Source organism: Manis javanica, chromosome 11 (genome assembly GCF_040802235.1).
Source record: "Manis javanica isolate MJ-LG chromosome 11, MJ_LKY, whole genome shotgun sequence".
NCBI classification, from domain to species: domain Eukaryota; kingdom Metazoa; phylum Chordata; class Mammalia; order Pholidota; family Manidae; genus Manis; species Manis javanica.
In genome coordinates, this window is record NC_133166.1 from 52,831,808 (window position 1) to 52,856,735 (window position 24,928).

At 37.1% G+C, this 24,928-nt stretch overlaps 1 protein-coding gene across 1 annotated transcript; it reads left to right on the forward strand.

Annotated features, from left to right (window-relative positions):
- Nucleotides 1–8,832: 8,832 nt before the first annotated feature.
- On the forward strand, nucleotides 8,833–24,424 carry DEPDC7 (DEP domain containing 7). The gene is made up of 9 exons (XM_017658458.3): nucleotides 8,833–9,013; nucleotides 16,499–16,889; nucleotides 18,393–18,520; nucleotides 19,330–19,519; nucleotides 21,190–21,401; nucleotides 22,126–22,268; nucleotides 22,454–22,579; nucleotides 22,673–22,751; nucleotides 23,052–24,424. The coding sequence occupies exons 1-9, from the start codon at nucleotides 8,941–8,943 to the stop codon at nucleotides 23,243–23,245; spliced, it is 1,536 nt and encodes a 511-aa protein (XP_017513947.1). The 5' UTR covers nucleotides 8,833–8,940; the 3' UTR covers nucleotides 23,246–24,424.
- The last annotated feature ends 504 nt before the right edge of the window (nucleotides 24,425–24,928 follow it).

The window sequence follows — 24,928 nt, forward strand, 5'->3', positions numbered from 1 at the left end:
ACTAACAGTTACCAAAGGGAAAGGGACTGGGGAGAATGGGTGGAAAGGGAGGGACAAGGGTTGGGGGGAAAGAAAGGGGGTATTAAAATTAGCATGTATAATGTCAGGGTGGGGCACGGGACAGGCTGTACAACAGAGAAGACAAGTAGTGACTCTACAGCATCTTACTACACTGATGGACAGTGACTCTAATGGGGTATGTGGGGGGGACTAGGTGATGGGGAGATTCTAGTAAACATAATGTTCCTCACGCAACTGTAGATTAATGATATGAAGATAAAAAATAAAAACAAACTTATCTATGTTGAAGTATAGACTTAGTCATGTAAATTTACACCAATTAGCTCTCCCTCTTTAAGACTGCAAAGAAGGTACTCAAAAACATTACCGTGTATAACGTGGCAATCCAAGAAGAATGTCTTTCCCCTGCGTTTAATTAAACTTGAATAGACTTCTGTCTCTCAAGAATGAAAAAAATGCTGGAAAAATACTCGTAATGGAGCGTATGGAGCAATTCCTCAATGTAAATAACAACACCTAATAGCAAGGAAGAAAGAGTCTAGTTTTTCTTCCTTAACGTACTAATTATTCACTGAACTGCCTACTGTGTGCCAGGCAACATTCTAGGGGCTTGGGATATGTTAGAGATCTTACCCACATGTAGATTATACAGGGGGAGAGGAGGAAATGACAACAGATTTTTTTAACTCAGTATCTGTATTAGAAGGGGATAAGGAATTTGGAAAGGGTAAAAAGACCAGGATAAGGAGGACCTGGAGTGCTGAGGGATAGCTGTGCAAGATTAAGTCATGACTGCAGTGTTTAAGGATGGTGAAGGAAGTCTTCACTGAGCAGATGATATTCAAACCAAAACCTGAAGAATAGGAGAGAGTAGCCATGTTAATGTCAGATAAGAGCACTGCAGGCAGAGTGAACAGCTGTAAAGAGGCTCTAAGATAGGAATGTGCCTGATGGGAATATGTGGAAACTAGGGTGGCTGGAATGGATTGCTGGAAGGGTGGATGTGGGTAGCCTTTGCAGGGGTTTAACCTGTGGCATAATTTTACATGGTTTAAGGACTACTTTACCTGCTTTATTAGAAGAGATTGAAAACGGTGGAGGCAAAGAGAAAAGCAAGATCAATTCGGAAGCTACTGTAGTAATCCGGGTTAAGAGACTATAGTGATGTAGGCCAGAGCAATAGGAATGGAGGTAGTGGTAATGGTCAGACTTGGGATATAATCTGAAAATAGAGCCAACAGATTTTCCTCATTAATTGAGTGTAGGGTGTGAAAGAAAGAGAAGTAAGGAATGACTCTAAGATTTTTGACTTGAGTTACTAGAGAGTTGGAGTTGACATTAATTGAGCCAAACAAGGTTTATGTGGAGCAGATTTAGATGGGGAAGATCAGGAGTTTTTTTTTGACATGTTAAATTTGGGATGCCTAGCGGACATCCACGTGGAGATATATAGAGTTGGTAGCAGGATAAATGAAGCTGAAGTTTTAACAAAATGTTTAAAGTAGAGATGTCATCAAATAGTTTTAAAAGCATGAGATTGGATGAGGGAGTGATTAATAGAGGTGAGGACAAAGGACTAAGCCCTGGGATACTTGGACATTTGTAGGCAAGGAGAAGAGAAATAAGAGGAAAGGAAATTGAGGAATAACAAATAACAAATCAGGAGAAATAGTGTTATGATCTGGAAGCCAAGGACTTAGCTTTGTACTTTGTGGCTATCAGCAAAGGCTTTTCTTGACTGGATGTTGACTCACATAATATGTGAAGTGTAACTTGAGTTCTTTTTTTTTTTTTTCATTTTTGTATCATTAATCTACAATTACATGAGGAACATTATGTTTACTAGAAACACCCCATCACCAAGTTCCCCTCACATATCCCATTACAGTCACTGTCCATCAGCATAGTAAGATGTTGTAGAATCACTACTTGTCTTCTCTGTGTTGCATAGCCCTCCCTGTGCGCCCCCCCATTATACATGCTAACCATAATGCCGCCTTTCTCCCCCCCTCCTTATCCCTCCCTTTCCACTCATCCTCCCAGTCCCTTTCCTGTTGGTAACTGTTAATCAATTCTTGGGTTCTGTATTTCTGCTGCTGTTTCATTCCTTCAGTTTTTTCTTTGTTTTTATACTCCACATGAGAGTGAAATCATTTGGTACTTGTCTTTCTCTGCCTGGCTTATTTCACTGAGCATAATACCCTCTAGCTCCATCCATGTTGTTGCAAATGGTAGGATATGTTTTCCCTCTTATGGCTGAATCATATTCCATTGTGCATATGTACCACATCTTCTTTATCCATTCATCTACTGATGGACACTTAGGTTGCTTCCATTTCTTGGCTATTGTAAATAGTGCTGCAATAAACATAGGAGTGCATCTGTCTTTTTCAAACTGGGCTTCTGCATTCTTAGGGTAAATTCGTTGGAGTGGAATTCCTGGGTCAAATGGTATTTCTCTTTTGAGCTTTTTGAGTAACCTCCATACTGCTTTCCACAATGGTTGAGGTAATTAATTTACATTCCCACCAGCAGTGTAGGAGGGTTCCCCTTTCTCCACAACCTTGCCAACATTGGTTGTTGTTCGTCTTTTGGATGGTGGCCATCCTTACTGGTGTGAGGTGATACCTCATTGTGGTTTCAATTTGCATTTCTCTGATGACTAGTGATGTGGAGCATCTTTTCATGTGTCTGTTGGCCATCTGAATTTCTTCTTTGGAGAACTGTCTGTTCAGCTCCTCTGACCATTTTTTGATTGAATTATTTGCTTTTTGTTTGTTGAGATGCATGAGCTCTTTATACATTTTGGATGTCAACCCTTTATTGGATCTTTCATTTACGAATATATTCTCCCATACTGTAGGATGCCGTCTTGTTCTATTGGTTGTGTCCTTTGCTGTACAGAAGCTTTTCAGTTTTATGTAGTCCCACTTGTTCATTTTTGCTTTTGTTTCCCTTTCCCAGGGAGATATGTTCATGAAGAAGTCACTCATGTTTATGTTCAAGAGATTTTTGTCTATGTTTTTTTCTAAGAGTTGTATAGTTTCATGACTTACATTCAGGTTTTTGACCCATTTCAAATTTACTTTTGTGTATGGTGTCAGACAATGATCCAGTTTCATTCTCTTACATGTAGCTGTCCAGTTTTGCCAACACCAGCTGTTGAAGAGGCTGTCATTTTCCCATTGTATGTCCATGGCTCCTTTGTCATATATTAATTGACCATATATATTTGGGTTAATATCTGGACTCTATTCTATTCCAATGGTCTGTGGATCCGTTCTTATGCCAGTACCAAATTCTTTTGATTACTGTGGCTTTGTAGTAGAGCTTGAAGTTCGTAAGCGAGATCCCCCTTTATTCTTCCTTCTCAGGATTGCTTTGGCTATTCGGGGTCTTTTGTGGTTCCATGTGAATTGTAAAACTATTTATTCCAGTTCATTGAAGAATGCTGTTGGTATTTTGATAGGGATTGCATTGAATCTGTTGATTGCTTTAGATAGGATGGCCATTTTAACAATATTAATTCTTTCCAGTCAAGAGCATGGGATGAGCTTCCATTTGTTAGTGTCCTCTTTAATTTCTCTTAAGAGTGTCTTGTTCCAAAGAAGAAATTCAGATGGCCAGCAGGCACATGAAAAAATGCTAAAAATCACCAATCATCATAGAAATGCAAATTAAAACCACAATGAGACATTGCCTCACACCAGTAAGGATGGCCACCATCCAAAAGACAAACAACCACAAATGTTGGTGAGGTTGTGGAGAAAGGGGAACCCTCCTACACTGCTGGTGGGAATGTAAATTATTTCAGCCATTGTGGAAAGCAATATCGAGGTTCCTCAAAAAACTCAAAATAGAAATACCGTTTGACCCAGGAATTCCACTTCTAGGAATTTAGCCTAAGAATACAGCAGCCCAGTTTGAAAAAGACATATGCACCCCTATGTTTATAGCAGCACTATTTACAATAGCCAAGAAATGGAAGCAACCTAAGTGTCTATCAGTAGATGAATGGATAAAGAAGATGTGGTACATATACACAATGGAATATTACTCAGTCATAAGAAGAAAACACATCCTACCATTTGCAACAACATGGATGGAGCTAGAGGGTATTATGCTCAGTGAAATAAGCCAGGTGGAGAAAGACAAGTACCGAATGATTTCACTCATATGTGGAGTATAAGAACAAAGAAAAATACTGAAGGAATGAAACAGCAGCAGAAACATAGAACCCAAGAATGGACTAACAGTTACCAAAGGGAAAGGGACTGGGGAGGGTGGGTAGAAATGGAGGGTTGGGGGAGAGGGGGAAGAGAGCGGCATTACGATTAGCATGTATAATGAGGAAGGGCACGGGGAGGGCTGTGCAACACAGAGAAGACAAGTAGTGACTCTATAGCATCCTACTATGCTGATGGACAGTGACTGTAATGGGGTTTGTCAGGGGGATTTGGTGATGGGGAGAGTCTAGTAAAGATAATGTTCCTCATGTAATTGTAGATTCATGATACCCAAAAGAAAAAGAGTGTCTTGTAGTTTTCATGGTATAGGACGTTCACTTCCTTGATTAAGTTTATTTCTGGGTATTTGAGTTTTTTTTAATTAGAGAAATTAAATGCTTGTGAATCTGAAGATTTCGGAAGCTTTAAACATTAAGTGGTAATTTTTTAGACTTTGCACATATTACTTCAGAAGAAAAATAAAGTTATATCCATTTTTTAGGGAAAAGAAGAAACTGCATTTGTAATAGAGGAAATAGTTGATTTAAGCCAAATTCTGGGAACCTCAATAAAATGATAACAACAATAGTCAGAGTTTATCTCTATTAGTTTACCAGCCCAAAATATTCACGCAACTTTACTACAGATCTTTTAGGTTCTAAATATTGGTCATGACATATATTAGGTTTTAATGAATTGAAACTTGTATAGGACAAAAGAGTAAAACAACCATTTAATGTATTTCACTACTCCGTGAGAAGGGCCATTGTTAATTTGTGGTTTATATAAAGAATAAAGGGGATGAACTGAGAATAACTTAAATATTTCCACAGAATACTTATGGTAAATGTGATTTATTCTCATTTTTTTCACACAACTCATAGCCTTCAACTGCAAGAAAACCTGAAAAGTCCTGTATTTGAAAGCACAAGAAGGTAAATTATTAATTGTAATTTATTCCTCAGTCTTCTATGATTTAATATCCAAGTAAAATTGTATAAAATTTTATATTAAGAATTATATGCTTTTTAAAAAATACTTAAGATATATCATACATGTAAATGTAAACAGGAAATTGTATATTTGGAATGTTTTTTGTTTTTTTTGCTTGACACTGCATCTGAAATATTTTATTTTTTCAGGTACTCACAAAAATTGTTCAGAACCAACTACCAATCAGGTTTGAAACTAAGCACTGAGGATACAGCAGTGAAAAGACAAAAATACCTACTGTCTTGGAACTTAAATTGAGTGAAAAGTGTCGTATCAAGTAAAAGGAAACTTTATGAGGTGTTAGAAGAATATTTCTCAAATTTAGTTTCTCTGACAGTCTGCATTATAATTAACAGTGGTGCATGTTAAAAATGATGATTTGTGTATTTCACCACATTAAAAAAAAATGATGGAGATTCTCAGCGACACCGTCCCAGAAGCAGAAAATCAAAAAGTGGAGTCAGGGACAGGAATCTGCAGGAACCATTATCAGTAGAAATTTTTTTTAGAATGTGATTTTTAGATTCTATTTAAAGAGTCTTCATAGATCCAGGACCTTTGATCTCCTCTAAAGGCTATTATAAGGATGCAGATCTAATTTTTTTTTTCTGCGTGATGAGATTTATTTACACTTGTTGATATGAACTTATTTGACCTGACATTAATCTGTATACCAAACAATGCAAACTGCTGCTGAGAAAAATCTGTTTAAGGTATAGAAGAGGATATTTTCAGTATTTTACATATTTAATCTTTAAGCTTTTAAGACATTGTAATAGTCTAAATAAATAAAGAAATTAAAAACTTTTTTTCTCCTGTAATATCCAATTATCATTTTCAAAGCTCAGCTTCAAGGCTGTCTCATATAAAATCTTCCTTTGTCTCCTAAATATGTCCATCCAGTAACGTCCTGTTGCTCCAAATTTATTTAATGGAGGACAGTCCTGCTGTACTCAATTAAAAATTAAGATTGAAATGGAAAGGACCTTGGGAAAGATAGTTTACTAACTTCAGTTCACCACAAATTTATGAATTATGTATCAGGTCCTTTCCAGAAAGCAGGGTTTAATTCCCTTCTACTTTCAGTGCTCTCTTCCTTATTTCTCCTACTGTTGGTACCAAAAATGGGAATGAATATTGAGAAGGATGAATTTCCTAAACACAGGTAGTCAACTACATCAATTTTTGGTAGGGTGAACCTTGGTTAAAAATATGAACCTGAAATTTGATTTAGCCAACATTTGAGGTGGAAATTTAAAAATTACCCTTTCTGTTTTAATTGTGAAAAGATGGCACTAAATTGCCACCTTAATAATGAAATAACAAAACAGTTTACTTATCATGGTTTACTTCGCTATGAAACCTGAAGTGTTGGTCGTGGGTTGTTTTTTTGTTTGTTTTTTGTGGATTTAGGATTGTACCGAAACAGACTACTGAATCATAAGCTTTCTGTTCCATTTCCTGCCTCTTGACTGGCCTAAACAAGGTTGGATCAAATGAAATTTCCCCATATGTTGAACATAATACTGACTTAACACACTGCTTGAGAAATACTCATTGAAAGTGATTTTAAAGAACTGTGCATATGAAAAGTAGTTGCAAAAATTACAATCTGGGTGTGTGCTGCTGGCAATTTTACAGTATAGGAAAAAAGAAAAAAGGCTGCACACAGTACAACACTGTATTGGATCAGAAAGGGATGGAAGAAATTTCCTTTCCTTTCATGTCATAAACTAATTGTGATACTTATGAGATATGAGAGGAATTTTTAATGAATTTTTTAATAGTTTTTTTAACTAAGCTAACTAAACACAAAACTTTAGAAAGTATAAAGCTGGCATTTTTTTAAGGCTCTGTATATGATGAGGATAATCAAGACATCGGTTATGTGCCCATGACCACATACTGAATGAAATCTGAAAGGTTAAAATGTGCTCCCTGCCCTGAATGATTTTCCAGTGTTGTTAGGCAATTGAGATGTGTGTGTTGAAATAATTAGGTAGTATCTATACAAAGGGAATGGGGGAATGGGAGCTTAGTAGTAATGTACTTAAGTGCCATTGATGGTCAAAGAAGGAATAATCGGGATAATCTGGAAAAATCTGTCCAGTGAAGATGGTGGGATATGATTTAGACCTCCAGGGAGCATAGAATGTGATTAGGCAGAGAAGAGAAAATACAGCTTTTTGGGTGAGGCAGACAAATACAGCACTACCTGGAAAAGATTATTTTAAATGTTATATAAATTATGTCACTAAGGTCACCTGCCTTTTTCAAAAAAACCCAGTATTAGTGTTTGTCAAGATTCCTTTTCAGAAAGAGAATGAACTTTTTTTCTCCCAAATAGGGAGAATGGACATGTGTGTTCATTCTGTTCTGCAGCATGGGACAGATTAAAGTTAACTATTAGGTTTCTGAAACTGGTCCTAGTTGTATCTTATCTCTGTGAACAGTGACCAGTAGAGAAATGACAAAGGAAATTCCTTGAACTGAAGTAAGGCAAGGTTTTACTACCACCAGGGGGAGAGCACATAAAAGACTGACTCTTTGGCAACCTGTTTAAATCTTAAGAACCGCAATTGCCCATGTCTTGCCCACTAACCTCGGGTCCTTAGGGTCACAGCTTCTTAGAATGTATTATTTGAAACAACTACATGTGTGTGTTCTTAGTATGTTATCTGAAACAACCACATGTAGGAGTTTCTTCTGATAATCTTCTGGTGGGCTAAACAATGAACTCCCGCGTAGATTTATGTATAACCTAACCAGACAGGAATCTTCTTTCTAACACGTTCATTACATGTACCGAAGGTTGCAAAATTCCTAAATTTGTGGGGAGGTGGCGAGGGAAAGTGCCTGGCAATTGAATTATCGGTCTCTTAAGATCACTCACCTTTTCAGAGGTACCCCAGCACAGGCCCCGGGATTCCTAGGTTTCTATTTCCCATTAATAGACCGCCCTCTACTTCCTTCCTTGCCTTCCCTCCTTTTCCATAGCGAACTCGTTCCCTACACACCTGATCCAGAGTTATTCTGGAGGCGGCACCAATATTCTTGGCTGCCAACCCGAAGGCCAGCCAGCTAACTGCCTTCCTGGCTGTGACCTCTAGACATTGCTCTCCTGGGCTAGATAGAGTTTTGTTCTTTACGGGGAGGGATGAGTGGAAAACCCAATGCATTTATCAGCATAATTTTAAACACTTACATTCCTGACCCAATTACTAAAATTCTGAATGTGAATTTGTTTGTGTAATCACTGAAGAAACTCCGAGAAGTGGGTACTAATACTACACCCTCATCGCAGGTGAGGACGCTGCGCAGGGCAGTTAATCTTCGGCGAGACGCGGCTCGCACCCAGCTGGTCGGACCCTGCCTGAGTCTGGGCGATGCCGAGCCGGGTGGGATGCAGGCTGCGGGGGGCGGAAGGCAGGCGGCGCGGACTCGCAGGACCGGGTCACTTAAGCACGTCGCACGCGGCTCGCGCCGGGACCCGCCCTCACCGCGCGTGAGGGTGCGGGCCGCACCTTTCCCTCGCCGAAGGGGCCGCAGGCTATCCTGCGCCCGGGAGGCCACGTGACACCGGCGGGCGGGGCTTGGCGGGAGCCCCGCCCCGTCCCGGGCCGGTTAACTGGCGGCCCGGCGCTGGCGCCCACTTCGCGGTGCAGCAGTGTTAGGAGCCGGCGTTTGGGCGACTGCGGCCATGGCCACGGTGCGGGAGAAGGCGGCGGCGCTGAACCTGTCGGCTCTCCACAGCCCGGCGCAGAGGCCTCCCGGTAGGTGCTGCTGGTAGGGGACCGTGGGGAGCCGGGAGCGGGCCGGGGGTTCCTGCCCTTCTCGCGGGGGGCGGGAACCCCGCCCGGGCCGGCCGGGTCCGCCGCGGCTTCCGCGCGCTCCGCACCGCTGTGGCCTCTCGGGCCGGCGGCCGGCGGACCGCGCCCCTCTCGCGTTGGTGGGCTTAGCCGGCCAACCCTGCCGCCCTCACAGCAGCTTCTGCTAAGTCAGCCGCGCGCGCTCGTCCGTGCGTCCGCAGCGTGCCAGGCACTCTCACGAAGCCTGCAGATATTTCCACATCGTTCCCGGGGACAAGTCCACCTGGAATGGTGCAGCTCTTTACCCCCTGCCCCAGGCACAGACCTTGACTCCACTGTATGGCCAGGCGCCAAGTGCCTCGCATGCCCACTTGGTTCTCCACGCTCTTCTGGGAGTGATGAGGTCTTTAAGTTCAACCGGCAGGAACTTGGCATAAAAAGTATTTATTAGTTGCACTTTCTGGATAAGCAGTATTTTAGTGAACAGAAGCTTTGGACTTTAAAAAAATTGTTGCTTGACAGGAAAAACGTTGATGAATTCTGCCTCTAGCTTAATCATATATTTGGGGCGAGTTTACTTAGCTTCTTGGTTTCTTTACATGTCCAAACAGATTGGATGATCAGTTCTAAAATTCTGATTCTAGTGTCTCTACAGCTCAATAAATAGTTAAGATGGAGATAACACTTGGCTTTTCTTCTCCTTTTAGATGTTACAACTTTCCCCCCTTTCTGTAGCCTCAGTGTGGGGTGTTACAGGGATTAGTTCCCTATCTGACAAAAGCCCTTCATTTGTAAAATGCCAACCAGTGAAACTGTGACTCCTTCCTCAAGGTGACAGTGGTCAGTGAGTTGATTTGGGGCAAATGGGTGCATCTTGGTGGCCATAGTCTTGCATTTGACTTACTAGTGCTCCTTTTATTCTTCAAAATGCTAATCAATTGTGATAGAGAACTCCTTTTCATGTGTACTTTTCGGAGAAGGATCACAATATTAACCTTACTTTCCAATTTAATGAAGGATTCAGATAAGCACATGATGGTTACATTCAGAATTTCTCCTTGTTTTAAATTGTGAAGAAGAGTGAAGGGAAATACTTCATGATTTGGGGATTTAAAATCAAATACTGGAAACAATCTTGAGAAATCTTTAGGCTCACTTCCTGAGTGAAAAGAAATCCCCATATTTTACATGCTTAAAAGCGTGGCACCCTGTCTTCTAACAGTTGAAGCACCAGTTTTGAGCTTTGGACATTTGTGAACTGGTTCTTAGCTGGTGTAAGAGTATTTCAAAATTAATAAATGGCTCCCAAAGGGATTAAACCCAAGGAAGTGTTGGTTTGTGGATTTAAAGCCAAGGAAAGACTGCTGTCCTCTGCATACCAGGGTCAATGGGCAAAGACGGGACAGCTGCCTTTTCTCATTTGTGTACTTGCTGCAGTTGGAAACCTCGTACCTGTTCGCATTTGTTAATCCGTCTTCCACCCTTTGGTTGCCTGGTCACAGTTCTGGAGAGCACAGTAATAAGAGCCTTCAGTTCTTGGTTCCTTGCCATTCCCTTTGTGTGCTCTGGCGAGCAGCTTTGTGCTTTGTTTCTCTGCCTGGTTAGTAACTCTTCCATATCTTAAAGGGCCTGGAACCTGGCATCTGATTGATGTTGAAGGAATAAAACTGTATATGCTAACCTACAGCAAGCACTTAAAAGATATTTGTCTTTTAGTATAGACAAACAAGAAAGTTTTATATTATCCTGTTATCCCTTTCGACTGTAACCTAATTCTTTGAATTCACCTGATACCACTTTTCCAAGGAGCTCAAAGTACTTCCCATATGCTAGCTCATTAATCTGTATGAATTAAAGCAGGGGCCAGTGCCACTCTTGTTGATAGTTCTCTTAACATTTTTTAAATCGTTCTTACTAGGACAGATATATTTTATATACTTTACCTGCCCGCACGCCTTCTTTTCCAAAGCAGTCTTTGTTTCAGCATAACAGGAAAACAAACTTCAGAACTGCCCAAACCAATATGCATAACTGTGTTGCGTGCTGGCCTTGGTGTATGGCAGGGTTTTCTCACTCTTGTCACAAAACAAAGTTCTCTACATTCATCTGTTTTCAGGAGGCTCTGGTTAATGGGCAATAAATGTAGTCCTTTTTCCTTTGTCTTGACAATTCTGTGGATAATGTTTTAAAACTTCTCTTGGAAAAGAAAAGATTCTTGAAATTCTCTTAAATCCTAAATGATTTAGGATTTATATATTTGTTATTTTCTGAAGAAGAATTAAATCTTGTTATGTGTCACATCTTCTTATCTAGTCTTTATTTGATTGAATACTCCAGAACTCGGCATGTCATCAAGGTAGTATGAACAGGTAAATGAAGGGTGGGGGCTGGCTCTTCTTCCTTCAGAGGAAGGAAGAGGAAGAAAGAGACCTTCCCTTTTCTTTTTACTTTTTAAATAAACTTTTAAAAATATTATTTTAGATTTACAAATAAGTAATGAAGTTAGTACATAGAGTTTACATATGTCCTTCACTCAGTTTCCTTTATTAGCTTCTTATGTAAGCATAATACATTTGTCACAATTAATGAACCAGTGTTGATACATTATTGTTAACCAAACTCTATACTGTACTCAGGTAACCTTAGTTGTTGCCTAATGTCCTTTTTCTGTTCCAGGATCCTACCCAAGAGATCACATTGAGTCCACATCCCCTTAGACTTGTCTAGATTATGACAGTTTCCCCCCTTGTTTTTAGCTCTCCATCTGTTAATTGCTGGTACTGTGTGAGGCACTTCACATATATTGTCTCATGATCCTCTAAGTAACTGAGAGAAGTGGAATTAACTTTTTTTTGCAATAGAAAAATTAGGCAGTTTGCCTGAGATTGTATCATTAATAAATGATGGAACCCAACTGTTCATCTCACTCTGTGCACCCACAGAGCCTGTCACTGTGCCTGCTGCATTAATACAAGTCTCCATGTCTCACTGGCATTCAGCTAACTTGGGGCTTCTGAGCTCTGGCACAGTTTGTGTTTTGGGGTCTGCCTGCACACCACAAGTTATTTAGCAGCACTGCTAGCCCCTACCCACTAGATACTTCCCCAGCATGTGGCAACCGGAAATGTCTCCAGTCTTTGCCAGATGCCCAGAGGGGAATAAACTCAGTCATAAGAACTCCTCTTTATAAATCTTCAGTAGTTGGCAGTAATCTTACTATATGAAGTGATGATCGAATTGTTCTTGCCCTTTAATAGGTTTTCATAGCAGGACCACAGTTGATGCTGACTGCATAGATCATCATTGTTGCTGATTATTTCCTTGTAACTTTTGAGTAAATAATTTTTTGACATGTCTTATGACTTGATGTTTAGTGAATTATTGTAATAATGATTAGTGTGCATGTTTAGAAGTGATGACTATTAGTAGTATTACATATATATATATATGTATCAGAGTTTAATATTAGAAGTTTAACTTTTTTATTGTTGGTCAACTTTTTTTTGTTAGATTTCAAGTACATGCAAAAGGCGGTCTTGGCTTTTGAAAAATAGCTATTTTTAGGCAAATAAAGATAAGACTGCTTGAAAAAAGAATGTTAACTAGCCTGTATTTATATAGTGACTTAAGAGCTTGTGTAGTGTTACTAGATCTAATTTAAAACAATTTCTGAGCCTCTTGTTAGGCCACCTTCCAAGAAGCTTTTTATCTAATAGGACCAAATTTGTTGCTTCATTTCTTACCATATTTTATTTAGTGTTCATATCTAAATGGAAAGAGGTATAATGTCAATCTGTGTAACACCTATAATCAGTTTAGACCTGAAACCAATCCTAAACATAGTGTTCAACTCTTGTATTGGTAAATGAAGAAAGCAAACTATAGAGATTAATTCTCTTATGTAGGGTTCTCGCTGTTGGTCTCTCAATTCTTTGATCCTTTAGTTATAATGCTTGTTGAACACACTTGACCAAATGTAAATACGGAAGCATCAAAATGTAGATAGTGATAATTTTAATGAATTGTCCAGCTCATATGCAAATGAGGTTTGATGATAAGCTGAAGCTTAACTTCTGATTGCTAGACTTAATAAAGCATTCATTGTATACTTCTGGTCTCTTGAATCCTGTTTAGAAATCATAATAATTCACTTACTGGGCCATGGTCTGCTATACCAATGTTCATTTCAGCTTGTAGCTGATAAATAAGTTTAAACCAGATGTGTTCAATTGTTGAAGTCAGCATTAAAAAACAGGTTATCCTGGTGTGGGTTTTGGCACATTTACTTGTCAAGTCCCAGGTATGTTATGTATTGAGGTATCTGTATGAACATGAGCTTGTTTGGGTCTGTGGGTGGTGATGCTGGAGGGGAAATATCCCAGGATGCAATGGTTGGGAATTAATGGTCAGTGAGAACAGAGGGGACCTGAAAGGGCTGAGTTGCATTGTGCCTGGAGGACTCTGAAATGTGTGGCTCACAGGTGTCTACTCCCCTGCTCTAACCTGTTCTTTAATCTTTTATACTGTGTTATCCAACCTGCGAAACTTCCTGATTTTCTATATTTAAGCAGTAAGTTAATATGGGGAAATTTATTCTTTACTTCATAATTCCCCTGTGAAGATAATAGCCTTTTCTGTGTCACTAAGGCTGTGACTCCCTACCTCTCTTCCCCTTCAGTTGTCTTACTGATTTCAAACTGAGTGACTCAGCCTTATCTTTTAGGATTTGTATACTAACCTACTTGTAGGTCAATTGGTATGATAAATGTTTCATCATTATTATTATCACTAGCCCAGAAGTCTGTTTCTTTGGTACTCTAAAGGCACTCTGATCTCTACAAGTTTGAATTTTCCTTTCCTGTCTCACCCCTGTGTACTGTGTTTAGTGTATAGTATAAAATTTATGATATCCTACTTTACTTTAGCAGAATAACTAAGTGTTTTTAAATAGCTTGGTCAAGGGTTCACAAATGTTAAAGTTGTTTTGCTTCTTCCAATCTAATTAGCTCCCTTAAAGCTCTTTCCCTTAATTCAAGTCTTCAACAAAAAGTTAATGCTAAAACTGTCTGGTAGCTTATTTTTGATGTATTTATATTTAAATACTTGAGAAAGCTAATGTATATTTACCACCTGTGACACTGAGGACAAGTTTAATTCACTGGGCCTCAATTTCCTCAAAATAGGGTTATTAATAAGTATTTCAGAGAAGTTTATCAGGATTAAATGAGAGAAGGCAGAGCTTGTCATATTGTAAGTACTCAAATTTTGGTAATATATGAAGATTTGAAAAAGACTAAAGAGCATTTAAACCTCAGGTCTGGTATTAGGAAACTAAGAGTATTAACTGTTAACACGCCATTTATTTAGTCATTGTGGCTAGAAATAGCACAGCTCCTCTTGAGTTCTGGATACCAGAAATGACCTGGACATATTTTGAGATTCTATGAAATGCCTGATTCTGACTGTATTTGGTAGAGATTAAATACTGTACCAGTAGTAAATCTAGTTCCAGCTTGATTTATCTAGTGGAGTCTCCAAATTCAATTCTTTAAACTACTCACATGATATTTGGAAGACTGGCCATCACTTACTTCCTTCTTTGTTTAGTACTGGGTTATGAAGTATCTTGAATTTTAGATGTATTTTGCTAATTAGAAAAAATCATGCTGATTGTTTTAATCTAACAGTGGGTAGGTAGTGAATTACCCGTCTACTTTTTATATTGGAAATATACAAATAAACAGTAAAGGGTTTTATGTGTGTGTGGTAAAGATGGTAAAAGGATTTTTTGTGGTAAACTTTCATGATAAAGATGTTAAAATTTCTAGTCGCTACCAAATTACACTGTAAGTGAATATGGTGTGATTGTTCACTACACTCATATTTGTTGCATGCAAAAAAGGGATTCCCAAGGTCCCGCACTCTAGTGCAGTTTTAAAATAGAGTTTTAATGTCCTTCAGGAACTTATCTTTGCTTTCATCTTACACATTCTATAAGGCAGGAAATCAGTTTCCAGCAGCAGTTTCATATAATTCCCCTTATTCCTTACTACTGTACTCATGCATATTGTTGTCCTTTTTAGACTACTTTAAGGGGAACAGTAAGTTTTCAGCTTCTCTGTCAAAATATCCTAAAATTAAAGGAAGTAATGCACTTAACAAAAATGGGGGTTTAAAAATTCAGAGAATCATTGAAAAGTGTAACACACAAAAAGGCATACTCTCTGTTCACATAAAGAAAGAGGGCAAACCAGCCAGCCACCAGCTTGATGATTAGCTGGACGTAGTTCTATCAGCTTCTAAAATTTCAGGTCCATTTTCTTTTTAATTGTTTTTCCTTTTCTTCTTTGTAGTTTTGCCAAATATCAATTGATTACAATGAGGAAAAATATGATAAATCTTTGAAAGAGATAAATCTTTTTTTCTTTTTGGCCTAAACCTCTTTTCTTTCTGTGCTGTTCCTATCTGTGCTGTAGGTTGTAAGCTCCTGTTGGGCAGGTACCAAACTGTTAGTTTACCCTGCTTATAAAGTACTTAACTCGTAAGTCTGTGGACTAGAAAGCTTTACAAATATTAGTTTATTCCAATAACCAAGTGTGTGTGTATATCTATAAGTCTATCCGTATGATAAATAAAATCATTTGGACAATGATCCAAATCCTAGTACCATCTCTTACAGTGTAATGTCTGGAAGTTACACTTAACCTCTGTGAATCTGTTTTCCATCTCTCAAATAGAGAAGATATCTACCTCACAGGCTTGCTATGAAGATTAGATCATCTATGTGAGGTACTATGTAAGGAACTCTACTGAGTTTGTTGCACATAATTAGTAACTGCCACAAGGTCCTACTTGATTTGCATCCACCCCTGTCCCAAGCCCTATCGCTACTCCTCTCTGATCTCACTTCCTACTGTTCTTTCCCTTCATTGCCCACTAAGGCCAGCCTGCCTCCTTACTGCTGTCCTAGCCCGTTGCACTCCCTTCTCAGGGCCTTTGCTCCTTCTGTCTTTATGCTCTTTCCCCAGATACTGCACAGCTTACTTCCTGGCTTTACTCATGCTTCTGCTCAGATGTCCCCTTGTTAGAAAGGTCTTTTCTGACATCCCACGTAAAATAGCATTCTCTTCCTTACCCAGCTTTTTCTTCTTAAATAACATTGACCTAAAACATTTATATTATCTGTTTCTTTCCACAAAGTTTAAGTTCATGAGAGGAGGGACTTAATTTTGCTCAGTGTTGTATCCTCACACATAGGAAGAACAGTGTTCAGCCTATAATAAGCGCTAAATTTTTTAATGAATCACTACTGATAATATTCCAATAACAATAATTAGTTCTCGTAATTGTTCCTTATTAATAACTTTGGAAATTGCCACTTTTTGCTTAAGGATTATTTAGACCTTATTACAAATGAACAAGATTACTCTCTGATCTTTCCCATTCCAGGGTTCAGTGTGGCCCAGAAACCATTTGGAGCCACATATGTATGGAGCAGCATTATAAATACTCTTCAAACACAAGTGGAAGTGAAAAAACGAAGGCACCGTTTAAAAAGACACAATGACTGCTTTGTTGGTTCGGAAGCTGTGGATGTCATTTTTTCTCACCTAATTCAGAATAAATATTTTGGTGATGTAGATATTCCTCGGGCCAAAGTGGTAAGAGTATGTCAAGCACTTATGGACTACAAAGTATTTGAAGCAGTTCCAACCAAAGTCTTTGGAAAAGACAAAAAACCTACATTTGAAGACAGTAGTTGCAGCCTTTATAGATTCACAACGATTACAAACCAAGACAGTCAATTTGGCAAAGAGAACAACATATATTCACCTTCCAGGTTAGTATATTTCGATTTTCATAGGGATATTGACAAGATTTGTCTACTTTTTAATGTGATGCTGACTAGCTTTATGTTATCTTTGAAAAACTAAATTAGGCTAAAATCTGGGTCTGTAGGTAAATTTGATAAAGTACAGTGAACTTTTATTTGGTGTCTCCTAGAATTCTTGTTTGTTCATATTTTATATTTAGTAGAAACAACAAATTCTGATTTTATCCTTCAGATTACAGACTGTAAAAATGTTAGTGAGTTTATACACAAAGTGGTATGAGGACATAAAGGGTGAAGGCCCGCAAGGTAGGGTAACACTAGAATCAAGAAAATGGCAGATGTGAAGTGTGAAGGGCATGTGAGAGTCATAATACAGAGGGTTTCATATGCGTTTTAAAGAGTTTCCAGTTGATCATAACAGATGTTGGGGAGGCCACAGAAAGGTTTTAAGGAATATGAGACTGTATTTTAGAAAGGTTATCCTGGCAGCTGTATGGACAGCCTAATGGGGAGAGCAAGTTAGGTATCACTGCACTATTTCAGTCTACAGGTAAGGGTGAGGTAGCAGTGGTGGTGGAAGAGTCATTTAAATGGAACGCAGGGGACAGAACCCAGTGTTTGAAATGGATGTAGATGATAAGAACATAATTATCTTAGTTATTTGTCATGAAATAAAACAACTTTCCCCTTTTACTTCCCTCAACTAAGCTGTGTAGTGGTGACTGTGTAATTGAAGCTCTTTAATTCAGATATGAAATTTTACTGTATTGACTTTCAAATGTTTTTTGACTCTATACTTAGAACATGATAAAATTTATCTCTATGTACAGGAAGGAAATAGGAGGAGAAGGTAGGGCACAATCATTATTTCCCAAATGCAGGTCCACTCTCTTTATCTGAAACCTTTGGGACCAGATGTGTTCAGGATTTGGAACTTTGGAAATTTTAGAAGGGTAATTTTCATATACTGTATATTAGATAACATTCTTAGAGGAACCCAGAACAACTATCTCATAAGCAAACACATTAGTATTTCTGCAGTAAACAAAATATTCATACTAATGGGATAAATAAAGACTTTGATAGGTTCAGGACAGGTTTTGTCACTATGAATAAACTAGAATTTTCAAACCTTCTTGGGTTTCAGAACTGTGGATAATGGGTTGTAGATCTCTGTTTGGAAAATGATGAGAACTGTGCACAAGAGAATGCCCCAGAAATACAGATAACACATAAAAACAGTAGCGTAATGAAGTTTATGTTTTAAAATTGGAAACTAAAATTTTAGTTATTAAATTACTTAAATCTAAATGTTTAAAGGAGAATTTATTTAAGGTTATGTATATTTAGGTCTGAGAAAGAAAGTGGGATTTTTTTTTTCTACTTCTATAATTTGCATTTGTTTTGCTTTTGTTCTGAAATACAGACTTTCTAGAAACTGTCATCCTTCAAATATTAAAATGTTTCTGTAGGCTTACTAATAAACATTATGAAATAAATTCTTTTTAGGTATGCAGATGCATTATTTAAGTCATCTGATATCAAATCAGCAAGTTTAGAAGATCTGTGGGAAAATCTGAGTTTAAAGCCTGCTAATTCCCCTCATGTAAATATCTCTGCAACCTTGTCTCCACAAGGTAAGCTAAAGGTGATATGGGTGAGAGACAGAAGACTAACCTCAAATACAGTTACTTAGAATTTTCAATCTTAACTTTTATTAGAATTTAAATATTCAAAGCACAAAGAAAGAGCACTGTGTATTAAAGCTGTTTATGTTAAGTTTTAACAGAGGTCTATTATCTTTAACAAATAGATCAGTGTTGCAATTCTTGAACACTGACTTTTGTCCTATCAGCTGGCAGAGATTCAAATCTGAAATGTTTTGCATGCAGATTTTTATTTATTTAAAATATACTCTCAGATATTTCTTTCCTTTAGATTTCACTGAGTTAAATAAAAATTTCAAAATTACATTAAAACATTAACAGAATTCTTAAGTTCTTCCTTGTCTGTGGCAATGGAATGTAATTTAATGACTGATTTCCACCTTCCCTCCCCCATCCCAGTTGTGGAAACCCTGAGTGGAATAATCTGCAGCCAATAGTTTCAAACCAGTTTTTAGATTGAATGAATCATTCTTTCTTCCAGAGTCCTTATTAACATGTTATATGACTTGATCTCTTATCTCTGCCTATTGCTTTCTACAGTACAAAAATGAAAAGAATTCCTGTTGTCCAAAGTCTATTCTCCTACACTTTAAACAAATCTTGAATTGTTTTACTTTGTTGTAAGGAACTACTTCATAAAATTGCCTCTTTCTTTCTCTCTCTTTCTTTTTCTTTTTTTGCCACAAACTTATTAGCTTTGACCTACCTAGATAAATATTGTGGTGAGGGTTTGGTAACTAATAATTGTTACTTTTCACCTTGTGATTTTTCCTGTGTAGTTATTAATGAAGTATGGCAAGAAGAAACAATCGGGCGTCTATTACAACTTGTAGACCTTCCACTTCTTGACTCCTTACTCAAACAGCAAGAGGTTGTACCCAGAGTTCCTCTGCCTAAGAGGCAGTCTGATTTGGTCAACAACAGTAACTATCTGGATCGAGGAATTCTCAAGGCTTATAGTGACTCTCAGTATGTGGAAATACATATAATAATTTGAGTGTGTTTCTAAGAAGATTATGATAATGGTTTTAAGATAATCTTTTTCATTCTTCTGTCCATAGGATGAGATATGCCTTGTCAGTATTTGAGAAATAAACAAAATTACCTTGGTTAAAATTAGGAAAAGAGATTTAAATTTCATTATTTTTCATATTCATTTTTGTTTCACATATAGCTTACTTGCACATCAAGTGAAGAAAATGATTATGCTCCATCTTATCTTGGTTAAAATGTAGAGCTGTCTAATCTCTTAGGGTTGTCTGGTCTTCAAAGGCATCTGAAACGAAATAGATTTGGCAAATTCTTAGAATCCTTTGACTACATATGCTTTTATATCTCACTAGAATGCCTGTTAAATATGTATTTTTAAAGTTAGTTTCACTGAAGAAATATAGTGAAAGTGATTTCCTGCCTTCATCTCTGATTGCCATTCTCCTGAATATAACCTTGAGATTGGAAGGCGTTAAGTTTGCATTATGGGAATTATGATTTTTTTTCCTTAAGGAAGTGTTTTATATTTCTTATATCTTTGAAATTCTAAGTTAAAATTGTTAAAGGTTAAAAGCTTGTATTTTCTAGCTTACTTAATTTTTTATTATTTTGCCTTAGCAGAAAGTATTCCAGTACAGTTAGGGAGATGGAGATGTTTGAAAGGAATACAACTTACATTTCCAGTACTCTACCAGTTCTGCATTCCAATGAGCTATTAATAAACAACTGAGTGTCAGAAGGTAGCTTAAAACCTTATGAAAAAAGTTAATCCCAACATACTAGTTCTGGAATTTTGCAAATATAATAGGAAGCTTATTCTATAAGAATTTAAATTTCTACAATATAAAGTAAAATGTGAAAACATACTATAATTACCTTAAATTTTAAATACAGAAGGAGACATTATGCTAGAGGTAACCTTAAAGATCATCTAGCTGCATCTTACTATAACCTTGATGAAGCTGATGCCCAGAGAGGTGACATGACCTCAGCCAAGATAATTCACCTGGGTGGGTGGTGGCAGAAATAGTTGTCCTACATCCATTGTAGTAGAGCACGTGATTGATGGTGTTCTTTTAAACTATGTATATTAACAAATTAAATATTAAGTCATTTCATTTCTTGAAATGCAGCAATTTTCTGAAGTTACCCAGCTGACATTTTGTTAGAAAAGATAATTAATACTTATTTTGAAACCCAAACTTACCTTCCTGTATTCTCTCCTTGTTAAAGTGAAAGATTATAGAGCATACTCAAAGCTCTGAAGTAAGCAATACTGTATTTGAAAAATACTGGTCTGGTCTAGGAGACAGATCTGTGTTCTAGTGCTGCCTGGGAACCTGAGCAAGTCACAGAATCTCTGGGCTTCCACTGCAGATTTGAAGAGTAGAGTTTTGAATTTTAATATTCTTTCAACTCTGTATTATAGTGGATAGCTTCTGTTTTTGCTTAAAAAGGAAAAAGACCTATTTTAAGTTGAACTTTTTATTTCTGACACATGACTGAGCTATATATTAAAAAGAATTACACATATCTTTAAGTGTGTAGAAATTCATCCTGTGGCAAACTTGAAATAGCTAGTAAATTAGGTACTGTGTTATTTGTGTTATTCTTTGCTTTTTAAAATAATTCTTTTCTTCCTACCATAGGGAAGATGAGTGGCTCTCTGCAGCAATTGACTGTTTGGAATACCTTCCAGACCAAATGGTGATAGACATCAGCAGAAACTTTCCTGAGCAACCAAATAGAATAGATTTAGTGAAAGAACTTCTGTTTGATGCCATTGGCAGATATTACAGTAGTAGGGAACCTTTGTTAAATCACTTATCTGATGTTCATAATGGAATTGCAGAACTCTTAGGTAGGTAAGATCTTACTGGATACTAGAATTTGTCATTTGGAGGAAAAGAAAAAAATGTCCTCAAAATTAACCAGAGTGGTGCTACTTAAAGCTGGGAGTGGACTTGGATTAATCCATGAAAAGTATGTTTATTCCAAGACCTCTATGGCTCTTTTGGAAAGAGGCTTTAACAAGCTCTAAAGTTGTGCAGGAACTTCTGGTTGCCCTGGGAGAATGCTGCTCTCATTCAAAGGAAGCTTAAAAAAAGCAGAGAGTAGCTAAAAGCATACTAGCACCATCACCATTCTGCCTCAGTCTCTTCAGAATGGCAGACACTCTGGTGTATTCCTCTGCCAGGAGGCCAGACTTCCACTTGGTTTGTTGAAAACAAATTGGGGGTTTCATAGGATCCTTTCTATTTTTCTCAGAGTCGGATACATCAGTACCGTACACATAGTGTACCCTCAAAATGTATTGAATTAATGAAAAACATAGGCTGGTAACTTCCAAAGCCAAGAGGTAGATTTAACATCCTAAGATTATTATATGACAAGGACTTAGGGTTTTAGTTGCCAAGTTGAGTCTAGGCTTCCTTGATGGTACTGGTCATTCATTGCAATTTCTAGTCTTTTTGTTTTGTTTTGCTTTTGAAAATAGTTTTGAGTAAGCTTTAACTTGAATTTTTTTCCCTTTAATATAGTCATATTTAGTCAAAATTAAAAGAAGTTTTTTCTTTTGGCTAAAGTGAATGGGAAGACAGAAATAGCCTTAGAAGCTACTCAGCTCTTTCTAAAGCTCTTGGAACCCCAAAATAGAGAAGAATTTAGAAGACTGTTGTATTTCATGGCTATTGCAGCACATCCTTCTGAATTTAAATTACAGAAAGAAGTAAGTCTTGTCTAAATGTTAATTGTGTTGAGTATCCTTAGTACTTATAGGACCCACATGTCAGATTATTCCATCATCAGCATCAAGTATGCTGAAATAGATAACTTAATATTTAATATTGCCTTTTATAGTAAACTTATTCTTTTAAATGTATACCATTGGGTGTGTTTATTTTATTTTTATAGAGTGAAAACAGAATGGTGGTAAAAAGGATATTCTCAAAAGCTATTGTTGACAGTAAGAATTTATCCAAAGGCAAAACTGATCTTCTGGTACTTTTTTTAATGGATCATCAAAAAGATGTTTTTAAGGTAAAACTCTGCAAATGCTTAAGTTGAGCTTATGTAATAGATTATGATTAAATTGCATTTGAATAATGTCCCATGTCCCTTCTTTTCTTTAAGATTCCTGGAACTCTACATAAAATTGTCAGTGTTAAGCTCATGGCCATTCAGAAGGGAAGAGATCCAAATGGAGACACAGGTAATCTGAGGATCTTCCAAAGATAAATTACTAGTGTTTATTTGAAAGTGTTTTTCTGTAAGTAATTGTACTTAAATTTCAACTAAATGCTAAACAGTCTCCTATTATGCAGACTTAGTAAAGTATCTCCTTATGTCAAAAAACAACTTGACCAGGGTTAGAAAGTCAGCAGAGCTTAGTATTGTCAGTGCATTTTACAAAATAGGGAATACAGTTGTAAATATAAAAATACTGCTTGATTTTTCTAGTTATGTCTGAGGATAGAGTCATTAACTGAGCTTTTTACTTTTAAACTTTAAGGATATATTTATTGCCAGAGAATTGATCAAAGTGATTATTCTGACCATACACGGGAGACAACCAAGGATGAACTATTGACTTTACTAAAAACTATTGATAAGGATTCAAAACTGTCTGCCAAAGAGAAGAAGAAGTTACTAGGTCAGTTTTATAAGTGTCACCCAAGCATCTTTACTGAGTATTTTGGAGACTGAGTTTCTAATGTCTGTATATAACTTGTGTATTTTAAACAATAAATTATGTATCCTAAAGATCTAATCACATTTGCAATCTTGGATGTTCTTGTAACTATTAAACTGTAATTAATAAAACTTTTTTTGTATAATCTTTCATGTCTGAAACTAAGTATTAGGTTGTGTATTGCTGCTAAGTATTGACCCCTCGTAGGTGAGTTGATTTATAATTGTGCACAATATTGTAGAGACTGTCATAGGAATTTAAATGATATGACATTATAGTGTTTACATAAGAAAGTATTAAACAGTAAAGAGGTTTGTAATTACAAGTTAATAGAAGTGTGGTTTGTACTTTGAAAGGAACTCCTTAAACATATAAGGTAGAAACTTCAGCTATGATCATATGAAGTTGCTAACCATCATAAGGTACAAGCAAGTGAGAAATCAAAATGTCCTAATGCTTTAACATCTCTTAATACTTGTGGAGAATTTCAAACGTGTAAAAAAATGGCAGAGCACAGAAAAATGAATTCCCACGTACTCATCATCCAGTTGCAACAGTTGTCAACTCATGGCTAGTCTTGTTTACTCTACATTCCCACCCGTTCCTTGCTCCCTCCCCAGCACATTACAGACATCATATCCCTTCACCTATAAAATCTTATTATGTATGGCTAAAATGTTTACATTAAAGACATAACCACAGTATCATCAGTATGTGCACATAAACCACAATACCTTAATGTCATCAAATATGCAATAAGTGTTCAAATTTTCTAATCTAATGATTTTGACAGTTTATTCATACAGATATTCAAGTAAGGTCATAAACTGCAATTGGTTAATGTGCTTTTTTAAGTCTTTTTTTAATCTATAGATTTTTCTCTCTATCCCTCTTTCCCTTCTCTTTCTCCTCCTTTTCTTTCTCTGTCTCTGTTGAATAAACCCGGTTAGTTGTTCTTCAGTTTCCCAGAGTCTGGATTTTGCTGATTGCAAAATATACTTTCCTTATCATGTTCCTTTGTTCCTGTATTTCTTGTAAATTGGTCATTAGAGCTAGTCTTATACAACTTTTTATCGAAGTTAATGATCATTTTGGAACTGCTGTGCTGTCAAGATGTAGATGTATAATACAATTACAATACAGCTTGAAGTTGTTTATCTTTACAATAATAAAATCAAAGGATTAAAATGAAACTGAATTTTATCTATTTAAACTTGACTGTTAAATTAGATAGGGAAAACATATCAATATGCTAGTATGTCAGTGATCTTTTGTTTTCTAAGATAACTGATATTGATTAGTCTTTAAATGGGAGAAAGTTGAGGATTTATATCTATAATACCTATGATACCAATTCACCTACTAAAGCAGGGGGTAACTTTTGTCAGGGCTGTTCACCCCGCCCCTGCTGCATAGCCTAGAAGAGAAGGCAGCTTTCGTTACAGTAAGGTGAAAGAGAGAAGATAGTTGATGATTTAAGTGTGAGGAAGTTCTCAGAAAGAAACTACTGAAAGTGTGGTGAGACCATTGTTGGCAGAGCAACTGTGTACTTTCTGATTTGAAACCTTTATTTTGTACATAATCAAATAGTATGATTATTTGGCAACCAAAACATCTCTCAGGGGAGAAGACTGAACTAACTGCCTAGTTATATTCATGGTCTTAGAAGCAGCAGCTTAGAATAATTTCATGGAAAC